At 39.9% G+C, this 24,400-nt stretch overlaps 1 protein-coding gene across 1 annotated transcript in view; it reads right to left on the reverse strand.

Moving 5' to 3' along the window:
- The window catches only part of LOC307258753 (inactive dipeptidyl peptidase 10-like), a gene marked incomplete at both ends in the record, with an annotated part of 106,360 nt that overhangs the window by 5,574 nt on the left and 76,386 nt on the right, over positions 1 to 24,400 (reverse strand). Inside the window, 13 exons of the mRNA XM_080038408.1 lie at positions 84 to 153; positions 3,917 to 4,015; positions 4,470 to 4,517; positions 11,548 to 11,669; positions 12,185 to 12,232; positions 12,336 to 12,427; positions 13,879 to 13,986; positions 14,552 to 14,590; positions 14,688 to 14,811; positions 14,904 to 15,001; positions 18,407 to 18,561; positions 21,512 to 21,632; positions 23,985 to 24,066. Of these exons, the coding sequence (XP_079894534.1) occupies positions 84 to 153; positions 3,917 to 4,015; positions 4,470 to 4,517; positions 11,548 to 11,669; positions 12,185 to 12,232; positions 12,336 to 12,427; positions 13,879 to 13,986; positions 14,552 to 14,590; positions 14,688 to 14,811; positions 14,904 to 15,001; positions 18,407 to 18,561; positions 21,512 to 21,632; positions 23,985 to 24,066 (1,206 nt within the window). The remainder of the gene's footprint in view (positions 1 to 83; positions 154 to 3,916; positions 4,016 to 4,469; positions 4,518 to 11,547; positions 11,670 to 12,184; positions 12,233 to 12,335; positions 12,428 to 13,878; positions 13,987 to 14,551; positions 14,591 to 14,687; positions 14,812 to 14,903; positions 15,002 to 18,406; positions 18,562 to 21,511; positions 21,633 to 23,984; positions 24,067 to 24,400) is intronic.

Genomic DNA, 24,400 nt, shown 5'->3' on the forward strand with positions numbered 1-24,400 from the left:
TACTTAATTAATTTGAGCCATTTAACATGTGTTAAGGAGTACTCTTTGAAAATAGAAAATATGTTGGAATAAACATGACATACAGAATTAGTAGAAGGGGGTGCTCCTTTGATTCATCCAAATCTATTGGGACAATTAACTCCAGGCGGAGTGCTGCAAAACAAGTCAACAAAACAAATTCACAATTGTATTAATATGTCATTTGGACCCAAGAATACATTTCATGCAAGCCATGTTTCTTACTCACAGAACAACATTTAGTCCAGAGTGCATTTGGATGGTGTTAATGAGTCACAATGGGAATTTTTGCTATGCACTGCATGTACAAATGTTTAATTTATAAGTACTTCAAAGCTAGACACGTTGCACAATCAGGTCCACTCAGCAGCTCCATCAGTCATTAGATAAGTCTGTTCTATCAGTCATGGGAGAAGCTACACAGCATTTAGTTGTTTCCTCAGTAGGTACTTTGAATGGCTTTGTTTCACCTTATTTTTAACATAGTCATATACATGTTTAGTATATCATAGCAGGAAGACAAAGACAAATGCACTCAATAATGTTTTCACGATTCATCCAAGGTTCCTCATTTTTTTTTTTTTAAGATATTTTTTTGGCATTTTTTATGCTTTATTGGTAGTGTAGAGACAGAGTTGAAATGGGGCAGAGAGGGGAGTGACATGCAGAGAACGACCGCGGGCTGGAATCGAACCCGGATCCGGATCCACTGCTGGCCGAGGCCCATGGGGGGGACGCCCTACCAACTGAGCTAAGGGCGCCCCCACAAGGTTCCTAATTTCTAACAATTGTTTTGAGATAGATAGATAGATAGATAGATAGATAGATAGATAGATAGATAGATAGATAGATAGATAGATAGATAGAACATTAAAAATCTTCTGATTGTAATGATATGGATATGACACTATTAAAAACTATTATAGAAACTATAGCTAAACTGTTAACCCAAGTGACCTGGCACTTACCAGACCAAAAAAAGAATTTAAGAAGACTAATAAGTGTGTGTGTGTGTGTGTGTGTGTGTGTGTGTGTGTGTGTGTGTGTGTGTGTGTGTGTGTGTGTGTGTGTGTGTGTGTGTGTGTGTGTGTGTGTGTGTGTGTGTGTGTGTGTGTGTGTGTGTGTGAGTGTTAAAATGATTTTGAGTCCAGTCATAGTTGGCTACTTCTGTTTAGGTAACCTGAATCAACAAAAATATTTCCACATTAGAAAAATAAACCTGAAGAAAGCCTGTTGGTTCACGTGAACAGTAAGTGTGATTCCACTTGCTTTTAATGAAGGGGCTTCCATCTGTCTGGTTTCCTGGTCAAAAGGCCTTTAATATGTATCACAGTGTCTCTCATAATGAACACAGATTAGACAAAGGGACCCATATGGTGAGCTGTCCCCTCTAATTGAAACAGTAATACCTGTGCCTCTCTGATTCCAGGGCGGCTTTACAATCACCGCAAAAAGCTCTGCACCTGTTCCATCAGTTGTGATTTTTCCAAATTTTCAGTCTGTCAGAGCATAGTGAGCCTGACCGTCTAGATCAGGGGTTCTCAACCTTCTGCAAGCTGGGCCCCCCCAAAGCTGGGTCATTGCAGTTGGGCCCCCCCACCGACCCTGACAACCCCCCCCCCCACACACACACACACACACACACACACACCACCCTACACAGATAGATAGATAGATAGATAGATAGATAGATAGATAGATAGATAGATAGATAGATAGATAGATAGATAGATAGATAGATAGATAGATAGATAGATAGATAGATAGATAGATAGATAATCTATTATTGTTATTATCACAAGGGCTAGGCACAGTGGCGCACCTTTGAGTTGAACATTGGGTTTAGGGTTGGGGTCCGGAAATTTCTTATATTTTAACGTTAAATTCTGGTGCACTTTAAAAGCTAATTATGAGATTGTATCAATGAGACACTGAGGAAATTATTTTTTTTTAAATCTCCTTAGAAGAGAAGAAAATAGTAGCCTAAATAGAACATACACAGAATAAATTCTACAATAGGTATACCTGTTATGAAAAAGCTTCACAAAACAAAGTCTATGATCAATGGGAAACACTGCTGTCTGACAACCCAGTTCAGAGAATGTTTCAACTATTGAGTCTTGGATTTGGAAAGTGGCCAGATTTAGCTCAAAATGCTACCTGCGATTAATGTGCTGTGCAGCCTGAACGCGGAGTTGTGTGTGTCTCAGTGGCGATTCCAGGAAATTTTGACTGGGGGTGGCCAAGGTGGGCCACAGAGCTAGAGTGGGGTGGCCATCGCACCCCTGAATGAATAGCATGTGATATGCTGTACAACCAATTCAAAGATGATTTATAATCCCAAATGCCCAAATCATGTTAGTATCCATTGTAATGTTTGTCAGAAAACTAAACCCCTGAAGGGGGGTCTGGGGGCATCCCCCCCAGAAGATTTGTTTGTGTTTTTAACATGTAATCTAAGCATTCTGGTGCATTCTGGCGAAGATAATAAAGGAAAAAGTCAATATTTATTTCAGTTCAGATGAATAGTAAAATTAGCAAGACAACATAACTTGCTAGCAGCCAGATGCCTAACAACTGGACAGAGGGACGGATGACAACTAGCTTTTGACCAAATATCTTGCTAAAAAAATAAACCTTTTTTTATGAAATTCTGCCCTAAGAACATGTTACACTTGCTAACTACAAACTTAAATTTTTTTATTCAGATTTCAAAAATCTGCTGGGACACGTGCCCATACACATGCATGGGTGGCACGCATGTCACAAGCACACTTATGCTGTTTTCAAGACCTTTGCTGACCAGAGACCAGTTCTAGTGGCCACAGTCCTACCATTAATTCAGTACTTGAAAATTGCAAACTGATCTCATATCAGTGGATTGGAGTGTTTGTGTGATGAACTTGGCAACTACCTATCAAAAAAAGTTAAGAAAGAAAAAAAATACATATCATCTCTGAACTAGGCTACATATCAGGAAAAAAATTGAAATTACAAAAAAAAAAAAAAAAAAAAAATTAAGATTTTTTTTTTTTAATTCTTTTTTCATCCCCCTCGCGCCCCCCCGGTAGAGTGTCCGCGCCCCCCCGGGGGGGCGCGCCCCACCGGTTGAGAACCACTGGTCTAGATGATTGGCATGCATTACACTGAAAATGATCCCTACCGTCACAACCAGTGTATTTGCATGCACTTAACTGAACAACTTATAGTGTGGCTCGCTGCAACAACCATTTCCTTCAGGCCATGATAATGTTAATGTTTTTGCAATCTGGGTGGAAGAGTGGAAAATTAGATTTTTACAGCTGGATTTCTCCTGGAGAATGATGTTTTTTGGTCATGAATACGCAAAACTGTGTTTCGTTTTTTAATTTATGAGCATGTGGATAAAAGAGACAATTCAGACAGGGAAATTATCACAGTGACAACAGATTGACTGTTGGCACATATCCAAAGTGTGGCTGAAAACGAAAACGAACTCTTTATTATTTGTACATTTCTATCACATCGGTGCTGGTACTTCACTGGGTTGTCAGCTTCCTCACACACAGACACACACACAAACACACACACACTCCCCCATCCATGTACACTAACCCACTAACCAAGTTACCGCAGCGTATACATGTATGTGCATAACCTGAATTAGTAACCAAATGTCTTACATAGAAGCACTGTGCTGTATACTGTATATGAAGGGTTGCATGAGTGAAGTTTAATCTAACGTTGGTCCGTCAGCCCCCTGGTTGTTACTGATTATTTGAGCAAGGATAACATGAGTGGTGAAGGAATTTGGTTGATGAAATGGCAATAAAGGTGGTAATGGGTAGGTTACAAAACAACAAGTTATTATCACAAACCATAGTTTCGCACATAATTAAAGGTGACAGTGTTTTCATACCAAGATTGTTGATTTCTACAGTTCGTCTTTCAAACTTGGGTACTCTCCTGTTTTTCAGTGCATGTCTCAACACTGCATTCCGCTCCAGAGTGGTGTGATCTGTTGGACGACAGGTTAAGAGGACAAATTAGTCCAATATAAAAAACAACAAGTGTAAGACACATGTGATACGATAAGAGTGGACAAATAAACATCTCTTAATCTACAAGTCTGTGTGGGAGAGCAGTATGTTGATCGTTTATCTCTCCAGTTCCCCGAACGCTGCTCTGACTGTCTCTGATGTATACTCGACAACATTTAGAGCACTTAACGCCTTAATTGCATCCAATATCCAGTTATTTACAGCCATGAGTGTAACTCTGTTTGAGTTTTAGCTTCACATTGATTAAAGTGACTTAATCTCCAAAAAAAAGAGTTAATTAATTAATGCACTTTTCAAACTCATAATATAAAATGTGTGACCCACACATATTGAATAATTATACCTGAAGCAATTGAGTAAAATTGACTAAGTAGTGAATAAGTTCAAGTTTGTCAGTGCAACATAACTTACTGTTCATATCGCTAAGCTGGTGCAGAGTAGTTTGGGGTATTCCAGGACCTGGGGGGAAACATAGTTTGGTTCAGAAAATGCGTCAGACATTTTATTAATGATTACACCTAAGAGTAAAAAGAAAAGTTAAAAGTAAATTCCAATAAAATAGAAAAGTTCAAGGGTTGGTCAGGGATTGAACATTTTCACACAGCAGACACATGGCATAGCAGGAAAAGTGCATGAAAGAACTACAGCATGTCATGATGGAATGTGAGAGGTATGAGAAAGACAGAAGACGAAAGAAAAAGTACATTTTGATTTAATAGATGTTTTACAAAATAATTAAAATAAGTGTTGTCAAAGTCTTTTTCATTTTCTTAGGGCAACTAAATTGTTTGGACAGATATAGGTTATTAATTACTTATGTTTATTTCTAATTTAATTTAACTTGATTATTTTTTGGGAGGGAGGTTATTGAATCCAACTATGCCATTTGTTGGCCATACTGCATCAAAAAGTTGTTTGCCAACCGGCAAAGTACATAGGAATAAGAAGACAGCAGGTAAAGCACTTGCATTTAGATGTAGGCTGCGTTTGAATACACATACTTTCTGCTATTTAGTATGGTAAAGAAAATGATTTAGGATATCCCAATCCTTGTGGTCAGATTTAGTATGCCTAAAAATACCCTGTTGTCTACTACATCTGGTCGAGATTTTAAGTGTTGAAAACAGCATTCTACAGTATCTCACAAAAGTGAGTACACCCCTCACATTTCTTCAAATATTTCATTATATCTTTCCATGGGACAACACTGAAGAAATGACACTTTGATACAATGTAAAGTAGTCAGTGTACAGCTTGTATAACAGTGTAAATTTACTGTCCCCTCAAAATAACTCGACACACAGCCATTAATGTCTAAACTGCTGGCAACAAAAGTGAGTACACCCCTTAGAAAAAATTTACAAATTGGGCCCAAAGTGTAAATATTTTGTGTGGCCACCATTATTTTCCAGCACTGCCTTAACCCTCTTGGGCATGTAGTTCACTAGAGCTTCACAGGTTGCAACTGGAACCCTTTTCCACCCATTTATGACAGCATCACAGAGCTGGTGGATATTAAAGACCTTGCGCTCCTCCACCTTCAGTTTGAGGATGCCCCAAAGATGCTCAATAGGGGTTAGGTCTGGAGACATGCTTGGCCAGGCCATAACCTTTACCCTCAGCTTTTTTAGCAAGCCACTGGTCGTCTTGGAGGTGTGTTTGGGGTCGTTATCATGTTGCAATACCACCCTGCGGCCCAGTTTACGAAGGTTGAGTGCACGTGGTCAGCGTCGTACACAGAGGTTGGCTTTGGAAAATAGACGTATGAGTGCTGCCAGCATTGCTGAAGGGCTTGAAGGGGTGGGGGGTCAACCTGTCAGTGCTCAGACCATACGCCGCACTCTGCATCATACTGGTCTGCATGGCTGTCATCCCAGAAGGAAGCCTATTCTAAAGATGATGCACAAGAAACCCCACAAAAAGTTTGCTGAAGACAAACAGACTACGGACATGGATTACTGCAACCATGTCCTGTGGTCTGATGAGACCAAAATACATTTATTTGGTTCAGATGGTGTTAAGAGTGTGGAGCGGCAACCAGGTGAGGAGTACAAAGACAAGTGTGTCTTGCCTAGAGTCAAGCATGGTGGTTGGAGTGTCATGGTCTGGGGCTGCATGAGTGCTGCCAGCACTGGGGATCTACAGTTCATTGAATTCTAACATGTACTGTGACATACTGAAGCAGAGCATGATCCCCTCCCTTCATAAACTGGGCCGCAGGGTAGTACTGCAACATGATAACGACCCCAAACACTTCTCCGAACGACCACTGGCTTGCTAAAGAAGCTGAGGGTAAAGGTTATGGACTGGCCAAGCATGTCACCAGTCTTAAACCCTATTGAGCATCTTTGGGGCATCCTCAAACGGGAGATGGAGGAGCGCAAGGACTCTAATATCCACCAGCTCCTTGATGTCGTCATGAATGGGTAGAAGAGGGTTCCAGTTGCAACCTGTGAAGCTCTAGTGAACTACATGCCCAAGAGGGTTAAGGCAGCGCTAGAAAATAATGATGGCAAAACAAAAAATTGACACTTTGGGCCCAATTTGGACATTTTTTCTTAGGGGTGTACTCACTTTTGTTGCCAACAGTTTAGACATTAATGGCTGCGTGTCGAGTTATTTTGAGGGGACAGTAAATTTACACTGTTATACAAGCTGTACACTGACTACTTGACATTGTATCAAAGTGTCATTTATTCAGTGTTGTCGCATGGAAAGATATAATGAAATATTTGAAGAAATGTTAGGGGTGTACTCACTTTTGTGAGATACTGTATATGGGCGATTGTGACCCACATTCAAGAGGCAAGATCAAGGCGCAATGTTATGATGAAATAAATAAGTAATAGTATATCCCAATTTCATGCCTACTGCATGCTAACTAAATATTTGTTATGGTTGGATGTAGTATGTAGAATAAAAAAGGAAAGAGTTTGGGATTTGGAACGCAGGGTAAAAATAAGTATATTAAATTTGACCACAATAATTGGGACATCCTAAATCTGTTTTCTTCCATACTAAATAGCAGAATGTATGGGTATTGGAACGCAGCTGTAGTGTGTGTGTGTGTCTGAGGCTGTATTCGAAACGGACTACTAACATCAAAAGGCGCAATGCATTGTGGGGCGGTTGAGTAGGAAAAGTAACCTATCGATCCATACACAAACTCTTTTCCCGGAAGTAAGTACTCATCCGGGCATTTCTTGCTTACACAAACTCACATACCCAACCACAACATACTCAAATTGACATCACAATTAATATAAGTAGGATGTTAGGGCTTTTAGAACACAGCCTGAGTGTGAGTTTGGGTGTGTGTATGATTTGTTCATGCTGTCTCCCTGACATGTCTCACTGGGGTACCTGAAGAGGGTCCTCATTAACAATATTAGTCACACCTGTGTTTGATGTGAAAAAGCTGTTACTCAAACTGATAGTACAGGCATAATTAAGGGGAAAACTCAAAAAGAAAAATCCTGAATGAAGGACACTGGAAAAAGATAGTGAAATGTGAAGCCAGTCAAACTAACAACAAACAATATAGACGTGTAAGTGACATAAGTTGGTTTTCCAGTGTTGTTATCTATGGCCGCTAGGTTTGCAAAATTCCATGAATTTTCAAAGTTGGAAACTTACTTTACTCAATTTAAAGAAACCAAATGCACTAAATCCTTCTAACTATGTTTTGTCAGTCCTTGCAAACGTTCTACACAGCAAAAAGCAGTTTATTCAACTACGTTTTATAATATTTATTTAATTCAAAATCTGATTTTTTTGAAAAGCTTATTGAGACACCCAACGTGATATTATATATTTATTTTTAATAGACCAGGTTTACAGAGGCGTAAACAGTGATTTTAAATATAGTAACGGAAATATTTTAGCATAATCTTGAGTAAAACAACAAGATTTCATGCAAGTAGGCCCTACACTTCGCACACTGCTATACTGCAGGGGTACTGAGGCCACACCCCCTACATGCACTGTGCATCCCTCCATAACATGGGGGGGCATTTTACTTAATTTATTGAATGGGTAGGGTCAGACAGATGAGTAATATTTCATTCAACATTCATCTTTTTGTTGTTCAGTGAAATTATTGATTGTTCATAAAATAATCAAAAGTTCTACTTACAAATAAATATGTTCAAATGCAATGTTCTTTTTAAATTGTATTCGTTTGCATGGATGCCTGCTTAAGACAAAACATCATGTTTATATGTTTAGATTTATGTTTGGATACGAAACAGTCATTTAGTTAATTCCTATAATTCCCAATTTTGAATATTCCTCAAAATTCCAAGCGACAGTTCCCTTGGAAAGTTTCCGGAAATTTACCGGAATCTTTCCAACCCCTTCGCAACCCTAATAGCCGCTAACATGCTTCAAGATACATCCTAACTGCGATGGAGAGAGCAAGAGAAGTCCTGTCAACAAACAAGATGGCCAACAAAGCTGAGAGGGACATATTATGATGTGGAAACTGAAAGAAAAGAAAGAAGACTTCAAAACTGTGAGTCAGAAAAGCTGTGTTTCGAAGTCTCTTTCCCTTTTCTCTTTGCTAACTCTAACTGCTAGCTTGTTTCCTGCCAGCTAACTTTCTCCCTGTGATTTGTATTTAACTTATTGCTGCTGTGTTTGCATTGTAGCCTATGTTGTTTGGCGCAACACTGAACCTGTTGTGTCACTCCTGCTGTCATGACAGACACACTCACACACACATACGCACCTGCCCACGCCTCCAAACATGCGCGCGCGCGCACACACACACTCTCACACACACACACACACACACACACACACACACACACACACACACACACACACACACACACACACACACACACACACACACACACACACACACACATACACACACACACACACACACACACACACACTCAGTTGTTGGGAAGACTTTTTTTTATGTATCTAAATTGAGCCTTTCTTGGTTGTTGAGTCACATGTTGACTGTGTGTGGTGATTTGTACATTGTGCAGAATGTTTGCCAGCAATGGGTGACATTTTTTTTCTTGGTTGGTTTGTTGTTGCTGAATAAGTCATTTGCTATCCTTTTACTGACTAGAATAGTGTAGGCCTTTTTATTGACTGTTGTTTGAATGTCAAGAACTGTGTTTAGGTGCACTGTGTGTTCATTTTGCATTGTTTGTTTGCCTGGAAACTGAAGTTTCTGTTATCACTGCTGTCCTTACACACACACACACACACACACACACACACACACACACACACACACACACACACACACACACACACACACACACACACACACACACACACACACACACACACACACACACACACACACACACACACACACACACACACACACACAAACACAAACACACTGCCGATGCTTTGAAAAATGTTATTTGATCTGATTGAGCATTTATTGGCTGTTTTGCCCCTCATGATTGTGTTTTGTAATCGGTTTGTACCATGTGTAGAATGTCTGCCATTAGTTGGTGACAACTTTTTATTGATTTGTTACATTGTTGCTAGGCTATTGTTTGAATGGCAAGCTTTTGGATAAAAGTGAGAAAGTCGATACAGGCAATGATACTGTCTTGATAAGCCCTTGAGATTTGCATGTGTTAAAAATAATTAATACACACACACAAGTTATCGCTGAATAATATGTTGCATTGTATCTTGTTTGACTTGTCGCTTTGTTACTGCTGTCTTTACACACACACACACACACACACACACACACACACACACACACACACACACACACACACACACACACACACACACACACACACACACACACACACTCTCTGTTGGGGGGGAACAAAATAATGTGAGATTTGAGAAAGAATTAATGTGATATTTGTGTAGATGTTTTTTTTCCTCTCGTTTTCACTACTTCTTCCAAAAGAAAAGACGGTAAGTTTATACAGCGGGACATGCAACATGAAAACTTCATCAATATGGGCGAAAGAAGACTTCAGAACTGTGAGTCAGAAACTCTGTGTTTGTATGTCTCTTTTCCCTTTCTCTTTGCTTACTGCTAGCTTGTTTCCTGGCAGTTAACTTTCTCTCTGTGGTGTGTATTTAACTTTGTGCTGCTGTGTGATATTATGCATTGTAGCCTATGTTGTTTGGCGCAACTCTGAAAATGTTGTCACTCCTGCTGTTAAAACACACACACACACACACACACACACACACTCACACACATTCAAGCACGCACACATACAGTTGGGAAGAAGAAGCCCGCCGTGGCTAATTTATCTAAATTGAGCGTTTCTTGGTTGTTGAGTCACATGTTTACTGTGTGTCATGATTGGTTTGTGTAGTTGTTATCAACTGCTTTATTAAATAAATGCAGTATTGTAGGCTATTGTTTGAATGGCCAGCTTATGGATAAGAGTGAGTTAGTCAATATGCAATGGGTAGAGGACTTGAAAACTGAGGCACTCTCTCTGTCCGTGTTTGTGTCTCTTTGTCAGCTGGTTTGTTTCCTGATGGCTTTGTGTGTAAATACACACAGGACTTCACGCTGAGCAATATTTTGCATTGTATCTTGTTTTACTGGCTGCTGTGTCACTGCGGTCTTACGCACACACAGAGTTTTGAAGAAAGCCCGCCGGAGTTAATCGATCTTATTGATTTATTGGTTGACCATAATAATTACAACACTGTATCTAAATATATAATATACTCTGTTGTAAAAAGTCATATTCATACCATACATGCACAAATAGGCCACATACACATCAGAATTTGATTACATTATCATCACTGTATTTATTCAAGAACTTTTTAGTTTTTTAAAATCATCACAGACTTTGAGGGTGTTTTGCAACTACTTCCCTACTACTAGTTACTCGTCAAACACAGACCTTCTTTCTTTTTTTCACAATCATTTTTAGGGGTCCCCTGAAAAGGGGGCTTTTTCCCATCCTTTAACTGTTTATCCTTTAAATGCCAGCAGCCGACTTGATTAATTGAGTACCCTTAGCCATGTTTTTGAAACTTGTGTCGCAGGAGTATCTCAGCAACACTGCCAACGCTTTTCATTGGTCAATGAGAACAGCATGCAGCAACACGATACAGCACTTCTCATTGGTCAACTAGAAGCGCATTCCAGACAGGCAGAGAGAGAGACAGAAGCAGCAGTCAGAGCTGCACAGTTTCATTATAGGCTAATACAAACTGCCCCAACAGTGATTTTCAAAATGAGTTCAGGAAGGAATGGGTCTTTTAGTTTCCAAATACGGAACGATTCCGTATTTTAATGGACAGTTGGCAACCAATCCAGAGTTCCAGTGTATTATTGTGTGTGAAGTTATGGCAGTAACCACCCCCCCACCACCAAAAAAAAGGGGGGCTGTGAAAGTCTTGGAAATCGTCTGAACAAACCCAATTATTCCTTGCTGCAAAGTCCAATTTATGACTTGTCAGCCTCATGATCCACTCAGGTATGATGTTGCTGTATTAGGTCATAATGACGTGTTACCTCTGCAGTGGAGAAGGACATGTTGGTAGTCTGGGCTGAGGATGGAGTCGTAGTAGGTGCAATTGGATTTGAAGAGGTAGCAGGTCAGGCATTCTTTATGAAATGGATCCACGGTGGAGACTCTAAATGAGAAATTACAAAAGGCGCGCACTGAAAAAAGGAGATGATTTGTGAGGATTTGCAATTTCTTGGATTGAAACGTCTGTTTCAAAATAAAGTATCAGCCTTGTAGTTTGACTCAGTGACTACCTGATTTTATGCATATTTTTTATTTACGCATGAATAACTGAGTGAAAATGCCATACATTTTGAAGTCAATATATCATGAAAAAAACTAAATAAGTAAATACATTATGATGTACAGGTGACCTGAATGTCCACCTTTCTCTCAACTGTATTGTGACAGTGTGAAATGATGAGGAGACTGTAACATTCCTCCAACTAGAACATGAAACACACATGATTGAAGGAGTATTGGTGCAACTCAATGCGGCAACTCTCAATTTTCATATCACAGTAGTGGATGGAAATGCATTTTTTGTTTTGCTGACTTTGTGAAAATTCTAAACATAATGTCAAACTCTTATTTAATAATGAATCACACTTCTACCGTATTGAGGCCAAATCCATTTGATACCTGTACAAATGTCGTTGTGTTGACCCTTCCTCTGTACTTTGGAAATAACTGAAAAACAATAACGATACAAAGAACCTGTTAATTCAAGACCTCATGTTGTTAAATATAATTTATCACATCGTATGGTTGTATGCTATGGTGCCATGCTTACATTGAGTGTGTACGTTCATCATAGGCCAGAGTTTCAGACACTTCCCAGCTTCCAGAGGTCAGGTGGCGGAGGTTGACCTCTTCACCCTCAGAATGAGAAGCATGACAAAAACAAGACAACATAAAGCTTGTTAACATGACGTTACATGGCCTGCATTGTTTTAAAGTATTTTCTTTCTCTTGCCCAGCTCTGATAATGCACTTTTGTTCAACTTTCGTTTCACTTATTATCTCTACAAACTAAACTTATCTGGCACAGAACCCAGTGCCTCCAGTGCATCTTCTGTACAACACTCTACTATTGAAAAAAAAAATGGTTTCTTAATTCTCTGGTGTCTCAGTACACATTTCAAAATGGTGAGACTTAGGGTGTATTCACACATGCCGTGTTTAGTTCAGTTGAAACAAGTGCACTTCTGCCTTCGGTGCGCATCTTTCAGGCAGGTGTGAATACAGCAATCACACTTGGGGGCGGACCAAACAAGCGCTCCGAGACCCAGCTAAAGAGGTAGTCTCGGTGCGTTTCTAAACGCACTCTGCTGCATTTGGGTTGTGGTGTGAAATTGTCCGGACTCGATCTGACCCGAATGCAGGAAGCACTGTGCCTTTTTCTTTTTTAATAAATTGCCGTCAGCTTCACATTATGGGAAAGTGTTGTTGTCGCCATTGTTAGGACGATAAATTGTGGTTTGACCGGGAGCCCAAAACAATATATTACATTTGATCGAGAGGACGCGTAAAAATGCTGAATGTGTTCAGCGGTCAGATGAAGGAGAGGGGAGCGTCTCCCGCACAGTGCCAACAGGTTCACGCTGCGCAAGAAGTGTGTGTGTTTTTTATTTTGCTTCCCATGTACGGGACTGTCAATACTATCCCTGTGTCAGTTTGGAGCTGAACTGCGCCAAACTGACACCCAGCTGATACACAGCTTAATCAGCTGAGTGTCGGCATGAGCCTATTCTTCTTGCGAGCCGCACGTCCAGCAGCAAAAATACAGTAAAAATTATGTTTCACATCGTAGACTACAAGACACATAACGTGGCATTTTCATAGGGCTTCATATTATAACCATATGAAACGACAATAATTAGATTTTTTTCTTCTTTATTTATAGGCTAGATGTAGGTCTTTTTATTATTTTTAACCCCATATTATATCAATTATATATTTTGCAGTTTTTACTTTGTTCTTCCTGCTTCTCTCCACCCCAGAATGTCTGTCCAATGAATGAATGACCTCAGATCACGTGTGGTTTTGCTTCGTAATGCTGGTTCACGTACAAAAGGGGCAATATGAAAGTGGACCACACCAAAAAAATCTAAACTCTATTTGGTCTTGACTAAAGCAAGTGAACTAGCGGACTTTCCCTGTGTGAATACACCCTTTAAAAATGTAATCCAATGAGCAGTCTGACTTATTACTGTAGGGAGGAACGATAAGAGAATAAGAATAAAAAAGTACAAATACACAAAACGTTTTATTTAAACTGTGAAAGCATTTACTGAATGTATGTATTCTATAATAAGAGTTTGTAATGGGTTTACTTGGTTGGAGATCATGGTGATGTGGTCAAATGAACCGCTGCCACCATGTTTTAAGGGCATAGTGATGAAGAACGTGGTGTGATCCTTGGAAAACATTGGCTCCTCATTCTGGGAAATTAAGACAAACCACAAACAAGCCATCATTACACGCAAGCCTTTATTTCCAATGTATCCGGTTAATGAAGTAAAATGCATCTCATTTTAACAACCATTTTCATATTTTCTGATCTGGTCTACTTTTAAATGACTGTTGATATTGTTTCTTGTATAATTATTTGTCAACACTTTAATTGTCTGTTAATTGACACTTTAAATTGGCAGTATCAAAACAGATTTTAGTGAAGATGTATTTCAGGATTTCTTTTAAAAAGAATAATTAAAAACAGGAGATTGGTGAGCGTGACATGACTGTGCTGCTGTACTAATCGAATTAGTGCTGAGGAAACACATGCAGCTGGCTTTAACCGTGCACCGTTAGAGTACAAGGAGTTCAATGACCTTTTAATATTTTTGCCTGCCCTTTATAAGCAATTGGCCTTTCATTCTCCATAGGCTATTATCTGAGCTATTATATAATACTACCATTTTGTATGAGTGAATTCACTGAAGGGCTTTTAATATAAACGGGCTCATCAAAAAAAAAACTGAACCACTTCTAAACGGATGCACTCACCTGCCGATCAAGCCACTTCTCCGATGTCATCACATGTTTCTGAATTGGAGAGATAAAGTCAGTACATAAAACTTTCTGTAAATTGATTTGTAGATTATGGAAAAAATCAAAGAATGATCAGCAGCAACCTTCTGACCTTTATACAGTCACTTGTTATGACATCACATAGTGAAAGAATGGACATGTTTTGAGCTCGATTCAGCCATCTCACACTCAGCCTCTCCTGTGTCACCCATGTCACCATGGTGATGTAGTACTCACTAGGGGAAATACATGTCGGCTGTATTAAGCAAAGAACCAATAGTAGTTATAGATAGTATTATTGTTCAAAATGTGTTTCTATCATGCATACCTCTTTTCAAAACTGTCTGGAGGCATCAGTTCAGTAGTTAGGGAGCTGCCATCCACAGTGACGACATAGAGTTTGACTGTGGGATTGATTTGACCCATCTAGAGGGAAAAAAATTACACATTTACAATTACATTCACAGGACTAATAATCAAATTGGAAGCTATACCAATGAAGGACTGCAGGCACTGTCCAGCGAATACAATCAGCACTGAGCAACATGCCGCGCTTGATTTCTATTTTTAAAGCACGTCATAGTGAACAATGCCAGTAGGACTTCAACAGCGAATATAATGAGAATATGAAACAACTAGAAAAATAACTGTGCACTGTGCAGCCCCGGAGGCAGTCAGTCCCTTTCCTGCACTTAGTCTTCCATCAGAAATACAGCTCATTAGTCTACATGACAAAAATACAGCACAACCTATCATAAAAATGACAGTATCTATTCGGCACTAATGCTTGCTTATTTTTTATTGGCTATCATTCCTGTCTTGTCCAATCCTTCACTTCCTGCTCTTTAAGAGGCATACTAGCGTTATACAATGGTTCTACTCTGTTCTACTGAAGCCCTGTTGAGGGCAGCTATAAGAAATCGGATGGAATACTAAATGGGAAGAGAGTCAACAATTAATATTCTCCTGCTTTCTTATAAAGTACCAATACAATTAACATATAGTACATGTAACTGTTGACAACCATTGCACGAGCTTTGACATTGTATTTCCAGATATTGTCGTGACTACATGTTCAACAATAAGTCATTTGAAACGACCTGTGAAATTTAAAATGATTTTATTATAATCCTACCTTAAAGGTCACATATTATGCTAAATGCACTTTTTAAATGTGTTCTAACATATACATGGGTCCACGGTGTGCCTAGAGACTGCCAAAATATAAAAAAAAATAACAATCTCTCCTGTTCTCACTCTCCCCCTTTCTGAAACCCCCACCCCTCCCCCCCAATATACTCCAGTCAGAATTTTCCCCTTTTCTGACCTCACAAACTGGAAAGCCAGAAGCTTCCACTGTGCAGCCCACACCCCTATTTCTTATTGGTCCACGGCCCTGACAGACAGAGGGCGAGGCGTATCTGGCTTCGCTTCCGGACAGGGGGCGGGGGCAGCTCAAAGATTGTATATTTACGAGGGGAGCTGCAGCTCTTTTTAAAAAATAGGCCATTGTGAGATTAGCTGAACATCAGTATAGTACAATAAATTATCTGAAAGTTTTTTTCAGCAAACAATTAAAGAAAAACGTATTAGGGACCACTAAGACCATATAATATGGTGTATAATAGAACCGAAAAGTGTATAATATGGGACCTTTAATTAAAAACCGCACTGCAACCATTCAAAAACTGACACAAAACAAACAACTCTGACTTCCTATCAGCTCCCACACAGAAGTGACAACTATTTCCAAATGTGGGTTGGATCTGTAGAAAGAAATATCATCTTTGTGGTACAAGGTTTCGCTGCATCTGCTTAGACATGTATTTCATATTTTAGCAATTGGTGATGCGTCTATGATGTCAATTAGACAGCTCAAAATGCCATGTAAAGTAGAGTAGCCTCACTGATGCAATGTTGGCCTATCAAAGATAATGTTGACATACATGTTAGCAGAAAAGGAACAACATTTTAGAAGTTTAGTATTGTAGAAACAATATTGGGCCTTCATTTGTTTGCAATTTAATTTTTTTTCATTTTAATAGTTAATATGCATAATTTCATTTTGAAATTGGGTGCACTTTTAAAATCTTGGTTTCATCTTGAAGTGTTATTTTACAAATCTGATTCAACTACAAATATTTTTGCCTGCATACATTTGAGAGATACTTACATTCACATGGGGATACAGTAGTATTGGCTGATGTATTTTCCTAGTTTTCTTCAACATACCGATTTCAGATCAAATACCTTTTAAAACTTATTTCCATCAAATCGAATTTAATGTAGCAATACTTGCATGTTAGCATTCTCATCGTGAGCATGTTATCATGGTGCCATTAGCATTTAGCTCAATGCCCTGCTGTGTCAAAGTACAACCTTGTAATCTCTGGCTGTAGACTGTTGGCCTTGTTTTCTTTAAATATGTTTGGGTGTTTTCACCTTTTTTATTTGATAGTTGAAGATCAGAGTACAGAGTTGAAATGGGGAGAGAGAGCGGGGATGACATGCAGTAAGAGTCCACAGGTCGGATTCGAACACACAACCACTGTGATAAGGACTGATGTGATAAGGCTCTATCTAATACTCAACCGGAGCGCCCCGACTGTTGGCCTTGTTATGCTCAAACATCTTTAATGATATTGGCTTCTGGCAGTAATTAAGTATTTTCCTAAGTGCAGAAACATGTTACCAGCTACTCACAAGGCTATTACTTTACTGTGTGTTGACTCACAAAGAGATCCCCCCCCCCAAGGACTGCTATTCACTCTCATTGATCTCATAGACAAAAGGAAGGAGGCAATTACATTTCTCTTTCATTTGGTCCCACTATAGTACTGTGACCCCACTCAAGGAAGATTCACTGAGTTTTTGAATACTGTCTGGACTAGGCTAGGATCAAGTGCAATGCTTAATTAAGTAGATGCCTTCCAATGATCCCAATCTCACCATATATCGTTATGAACCGCTAAATGAAGTTGCCTCCCACCTTCCATTCCAGCAGTTTTCAACAACCCATCACCCATATAGGAGGCATTTGATAGGCTAAACACCTGCATCAAACGATGGGTGTGTTAACTTGCTTTACTAAACGCAAATCATATTCCTAACCCTCCCAGGTCCACAGATCCCTACAGCTGTCGCTCTTCAAAGGAAGCAAGTCACTGTAACATGAATCCAACAAGAAGAGGATTGACTCGCTCTCATGGATGAGCTAAAGCCGACAGCCTGTAGTTGTATTATTCATAGCACTGGTTTGATAAAGTGAAGTTGCAATGAAGGGGGTATAGGCCTACACACTACACTACACCCCCCAGGTTATAGTCAAGTCAGGTTGGTAGGGTTGTTGGAAGCTGAAGGATTTCAGGAGAGTTCAGATAAAAAATATAGCTAATTTAAAATAAAGGGCCAGATCCACAAATAATGGATTGTGCGGGCTAATAGCTCCATGATTTGCCGGTAAACAGTGCAGCAATCTGCCCCATGTTAGCACCGTATCCACAAAGGAATGTGCACTAATTATATGGCGGCGCTAACATGCCCACACAGTTTGGCAGCTGAGCGCAATTTGCCCCTCATTTGCGTTTAAGTGAGTAATATCTATTCCCGATCGTCACCATTTCCTTTTGCACTGAATTGTTGGATATTCCCTTATTTACATGCATGTATATGGATTCAAAAATATCACGCTTTGTATCTACAACTTAATATTTATTATTACCGTCTGTTTTGTTGACCACTAGAGTACTAACAACATGTCAGTGCAGAGATGCCTAATGTTTGTCCGGCTTTAACTGATTGCACTTGTATTACTCTAAGTTCCGTAACCACCTTTGGATAAGGGTACTCCGTCGCCCTGGGGTAGAGGGAGCCTGTGAAGCGGGGCAGGAGCATGTTAGGAACCAGGGAGTCGTTGATGGTGAGGTAGGCTAGTCTGGAGCCATCTGGAGACCACCAGTGGGCCGAATGTGTGTTCAACACCTCTTCTGAAAAAAAACAAGAGAAGAAAAATCTGAGCCGGGCCCAGGAGTATACTTATTGTTTGCAAAATCATTAAATTCTCCCTTATTCTTTATCCTAGTCTAATTAGTCCCAGCTTATTAGATGTAAATTAACTGTTATATTTTAAGTTTTCAAAGAACACTCACAAAGGAGATGGCAGATTTATCAGCATTTGTTTTTTCACCAGTAGACCTGTGTATTACATCAACCTTTGTCACTGACATACAGAGGTCATTAACATGACAATCCAGGGCTCCAGACTAACCTTTTTTACTAGGAGCACTGGTGCCCCTAACTCAGAATTTTTAGGGGCGCAAGCAGAAAATGTAGGGGCACACATTGAATAGACCTGCAACGCATCTATTCAAATGTTTCCCAATTTTAACTATATCAGGCCTATTGATGTTGTATTGCCAGCATGTTTTGGACCACAATCAGTGCGTTTACATGCAGACTCATAATCGGGTAACTAAACAAATAAGACCTCAACAGGACTTTTAAACTGCATGTAAACACCTTTATCCGATCTACTTCGGACACAAATCGGCACAATAACGGACAAGAGAAGTCGGATAAGAACACCTAGATAACTCGTTCATTGTCGGCTTTCTCTCTGCATGTATACAGGGATCGGACATCGCATATCGGACTTCTCGTTCTGTGCTTGTGTGCCTGCGCGTCATAGACATTATAATGTCTATGCTGCGCGTGATAGGGTTATTGACGGAAGGGAACCGGACGTGGCTCTAAAACCACTTGTTGAAAGCATGGTTGAAAGGGCTACAGCGCCACCTAGCATAGTGGAGACAGCCATGCATCGGACATTTATCCGATTTCTGAAAGGCCATGTATACTCAGACAAGTGACACGGTCCGTTCGAGTGTCTTGTTCGATATATGTGATAATCAAATCTAGTTGTGCCATGGAAACGCACTGACTGACAACAGATGATACAGTTCATTGTGTTTTTGATTTTGCATCACCATCCTTCAGACATTCCTTTAGGAAAAGGATTTTTTTTTGCCCATTTTTACCACAACCACTTCTACATCTGAGCCCTCTGATTGTTCTATCTCTGCTGATTCCTGTAAGGAAAATAGTTATTGGCCCAAAAAGTAACTATTAGTAGCTAGATGACATTATCAACTGATTTGCATTATATGCATTTCTGAAAAAGGCTAAATTAATAGAAAATGCTGACCAGGTAGTTTACAAATTAATTAGGCCTATTTACATATTTACAAACTCACTTTACACAATTTTTTTGTTGCCATATAACTACAAGGTTAGCTTTTTTATAGATATGCAGTGGCCTATTGAATGTGGACCTAGGGCTCTGCGATATGGCGATATATATCGTCTGACGAAACAAAAACTTTATTATTTAATTTTATGCAATATCGTTTATTTCATTATGTTGCAAATCCCACTCTTTAGGACACAAACTATACAGTAGCTCGCAGTGAAGTTACTGTTAATTAAACCGAAGATTTCCTACAGCTTAACTTCACATTAAAAGCCTTTAACTGGTGTGAAATGTGAGAAATCAAAGTCAACTTTGACTTTTATTTTGAAGCAGAAACACTTAGCGCTTCCTAGCCCCGCTGCGCTTCCATCACACTACTTCCGCCGACCGCACCAGGCTTTTCTCGCTTGTGTGATAATCAAAGTTCATTTCGGACACTAAAATCCATCGGTAACAGACCTGTCTGTGTTTGCACACGTGTAGACGAGTATTCCATAAGGAGAGGATCATATATCCCCGCTGACAGAGCAGTCGAACCGACGTCACCCGGGCAGCGCTCGACAGGCTCGCAGTAATGCGCGGCTCGGCTGCTCTCTCAGCGGTGAGAAGCTCCTGCGCTCCCGGGGCGGTCACCCTCTCCGCGGGGTGAATTTACAAGCCACTGCAGCCTCAGCTAAAGAGGATAGCTCCATTAGGCTAATGAGCTAAGCTAAGGAGGAATCCACCAATTCAGTCAATTTTGTGCCCTGAAACTCCACACGGCCCAAAACTACTCAAATGTCACATTGCAATTTTCTATTTTGTTGAATGCTTGAAAATTTGCGTTTTAATAAAAGCTGAAAATAATCAAATATTGGTAAATATTTAATTATTTGTATTAAATATTTATTAATTGAATTTACAGAAAATATGCTATATCGTCAAATGTATCGTTATCGGGATAAGACATTTCTATACCGGGATATGAGATTTTGGTCATATCGCCTGTCTGTCTGCTGTCTGTCTGCTGGCTGCTGCAGGTGACGGGGGGCTGCTATCAGACTGCCCATGTGACTGAGTGCTGTCAGCGGTGAGGAGGAGTACACAGCAGCTGTTGCTACTCTGCTCTCGTGCGCGCGGTTAAAAAAAAAGTTGTAAGATGTGTCTGGTCTTTAACCAGCCTCAGCGCTTTGGCAGAAAAAGTCGGCAAATGTAGCGGAAAAAGTCGCCAGTTGGCAACATGTTAAAGACGTGACGACAGCGGGACACTGAGATGAGAGTAGGTCACGTGATCCACGCTGTTGATCGTTTCAATGATCACTCGCGGACTGTCCCTTTTCTCCCTCTCTCTGTCTCTCTCTCTCAAAGCACTAATAATAATGATACAATTGTCGGCGACTCTTCCGGTCGCGTGCGTGCCCCTAGTTTTAAAAAGTACTCGCACTGTCTCCAGAAATAGTCACAAAATGCGATGAGACATCACTGTCAAGTAAATATAAATATAGGTCTTATGTATAGACATTTTTACAAATGTCAATAGTTATCTTAGATTCTGAAAATATTACGGATGGACATACGAAACATTACAATGCTTTCTTCAGTGAGAGGAATGCCAGATTATTCAGGTAGCATTTGAATTCTTCTATCCTATCTTCTAACTGGAGCCAGGGTGTGCTATAGGTTTTATGAGTGAGTTTAGTCTCTCCTACCCTCATACAGCCAGTCTGTGATGCCGTTGAAGATGATCCCCTCCTGCCCAGAAGACGTCAGCCTCCACGAGCTGCTCTGCACATCCGCTTGGTAGTAAATGTTGTTTTCGAATACATATAACTATAGAGACAGAAACAGGATTTTAAAACAATGCCACAAGCTGTGATCATCACTGTATTATAGTTCACCTAACTTCCATGTTCCCACACGGTGCACAGTATAGAACACACCTTCACATTCCGTCACATTATTGTTAGGAAAGATAACATCAGCTTGTTTTCATATTCCCACGCCGTTGGATGAATTTAGTCTTCCGCAAGAGAAGATTAGGTCAACGGGAGAGTAAAAATTAGAGATTTCTTTTTTTATCATTGTGCACTTTGAGAATATTCATAATGTCGGGAATAAAATGGAAATACAATTTAGTGAATAAAGATGAAATACAATGTTGAGAATAAACTCGACAAATAACGAGTGCTGGAAACCTGGAAAGATGTTGGCATGTTCAAACTTTGGCTATCAATAACTCATGAGAAAAAGGTTATTAAAACACAAACGATGCATCTTTGCTATTGTCATAAGGCAGACAATGGGGCTGCAACTTATTTTTTTACTGAAACCATGACGTCCTCTAAGCTAAACTAAGATATTTCTTTCTGTGTGCTGCTGGCTGTGAGAGCACCGCCTACTAAGCGCAACACCAAAGGGAAAATGATTCAATACCTTAACTCTGATTCAGTGCAGTGCAGTAAATAGTGGAGATAAGAGTCTTGTTTTTGAAAAACTTGGGTTGTAGCAAAGATGCATCGTTTGTACATTTTGCTTAGGAGTTATTGTACCAAGTTACTACCAAGTTTATTCTCTATATTGTATCTTTATCTCGACATTTAAAAAAAAAAGTTCCTTCTCTTATTTTGATCTCTCCCATGGCCCTGATACTCTTCTGTATGGTCTAAATGTTAAAGAGACATGTCAGATATTTGCCCTCCTGACACTTTTTATGCTTTATTCTTGGAGTTGCAGCCCAGCACACAAGGATTCAGGCGATAAATCATATGTGTCGAACAAATTGAGAACTTGGTGAACTGATCTTACACGGAGAACGCGCTCATTGATGAAAACGTATTCAGAGTGGCTCATCTCTTGCGATAACGAAGACAAATATACAGGGGAAAGCTCATGAGTAATGACTGCTACTTTGTGATTAGCGCTTTGACACAGTGCTGCAAGGATTTCCTGGAGAGCGGCTTCCACTGAGGCTAGGTGGAAATACGGAGGAAACCAGATAAATATGCTATCAAATGCTTAATTACTTTCCTTGTCTGCACCGGAGAAAAATAATAGACTGATTATTCTGTGCATAGCACTCTGCACGGCGGAGGCATTACTCACACAGAGAGCTTTGGTCGCCCAACAAGATGTCTTCCAGCAACAGCTTGATTTATCCAACTGTTGCTGGCCTCTGTTCAAAATAATTGTTTGGTTAAAAAAAAGGGAGTTTGTTTTTCCCTCTCAAGTCATAAATGAACAGCCTTCGCCGAGGGGCAGAGAGAATTCTATGAATGCAAGGGATTATGCATTATACACTACAATAAGACATCTTCCTGAAGATTGATTTTTTCACCTTTCTTCATGCAGCAATGTTTGGGGGTGGTAGGATGGCCTAGAGGAAAAGGTGGCCGACCAGTAACCATGAGGTCACTGGTTCGATCCCCGGCACCGGACAGGAGGGTGTTAGTTGTAAAACTAGCAGAGGCTGGTATTGCGTCTACGGTGCCCACCATCTCTACCATTGTGTCCTTGAGCAAGACACTTAACCCCAAAAAACTGCTCCAGGGGCGCTGTACTGCGGCTGACCCTGCGCTCTGACCCCCTCCGAAGTGTGGTAACTTGAGAGGGGATATGCGAAAAGACGAATTTCAATGTGCCTCGTGTACAACTGACAAATAAAGATAACTTAACTTAACTTAACTTAACTTCTTCATGTAAAATGACAATTCAAAATATAATCCATATGCAGTTGATTTAAGGCTGAAGATACAGCAGACAGCGATCTTTATCAACAAATAACCTGTTGATTATTTTTCTCAATAGTTTGGTTAATCGTGTATCGAAAAAATAATATAATGAAAGTTTCCTAGGAACAAAGTTGAGATATCTGAACCACTATATCCTACCAATAGTCCAAAACCCACATATTCAAATATAATGACTTGGCAAACACAAATTTCTCAATTCAAAACGTACAGCTATATTTATCAATTGACGTTTTCTATTAGCAAAACATTTTTCATGGATCCTTTGTGCGCTTTCACACATGGTGCCTGTCACTGTATTATTTATATGCTTACTGGCACCCAGTGGTAGGCTTTCAGCTTAACCCAGTGCTGTGGAAAATCCATAATAGGTGTTTCAACAAGGATAATTATGGGCCAGAATAATGCCCTTATTTGAGCCTGTAAACTAACTCACCAGCTGCTGACCATGAACGCCCCACGAGGCAAACTGGAGGACAGAATCTGACACTTCTGGAGGATTCAGCTCCTTCACCTCTCTGATGCAAGGACGAATGTGTTACATACAAACCAGATACATACCAGAGCAGCAAGCATTGACATCACAGATATCAATTAAAAGATACAATCACAGTACATATACAGTCAAAATTGTTTAAGTGATTGTATGTCAGCTATGAACATGGACTCGGATATGCCATTTGATTGCAGTTCTAATAAAAAAACAGTATATTGTATCGTGAAGGTTAAATGTGTTGGCACATTTACTGATCCCATGAAAAGATTTATCAACATTGTGTCTGGGTTCAAATATTCAGACATTTCTTAGCCCTAAGTCATTGATTTTGCAAGAGGGCCTAAACAAGTTAAGTT

The sequence above is a fragment of the Ammodytes marinus genome (genome assembly GCF_949987685.1).
Source record: "Ammodytes marinus genome assembly, chromosome: 12".
Taxonomy (NCBI): domain Eukaryota; kingdom Metazoa; phylum Chordata; class Actinopteri; order Uranoscopiformes; family Ammodytidae; genus Ammodytes; species Ammodytes marinus.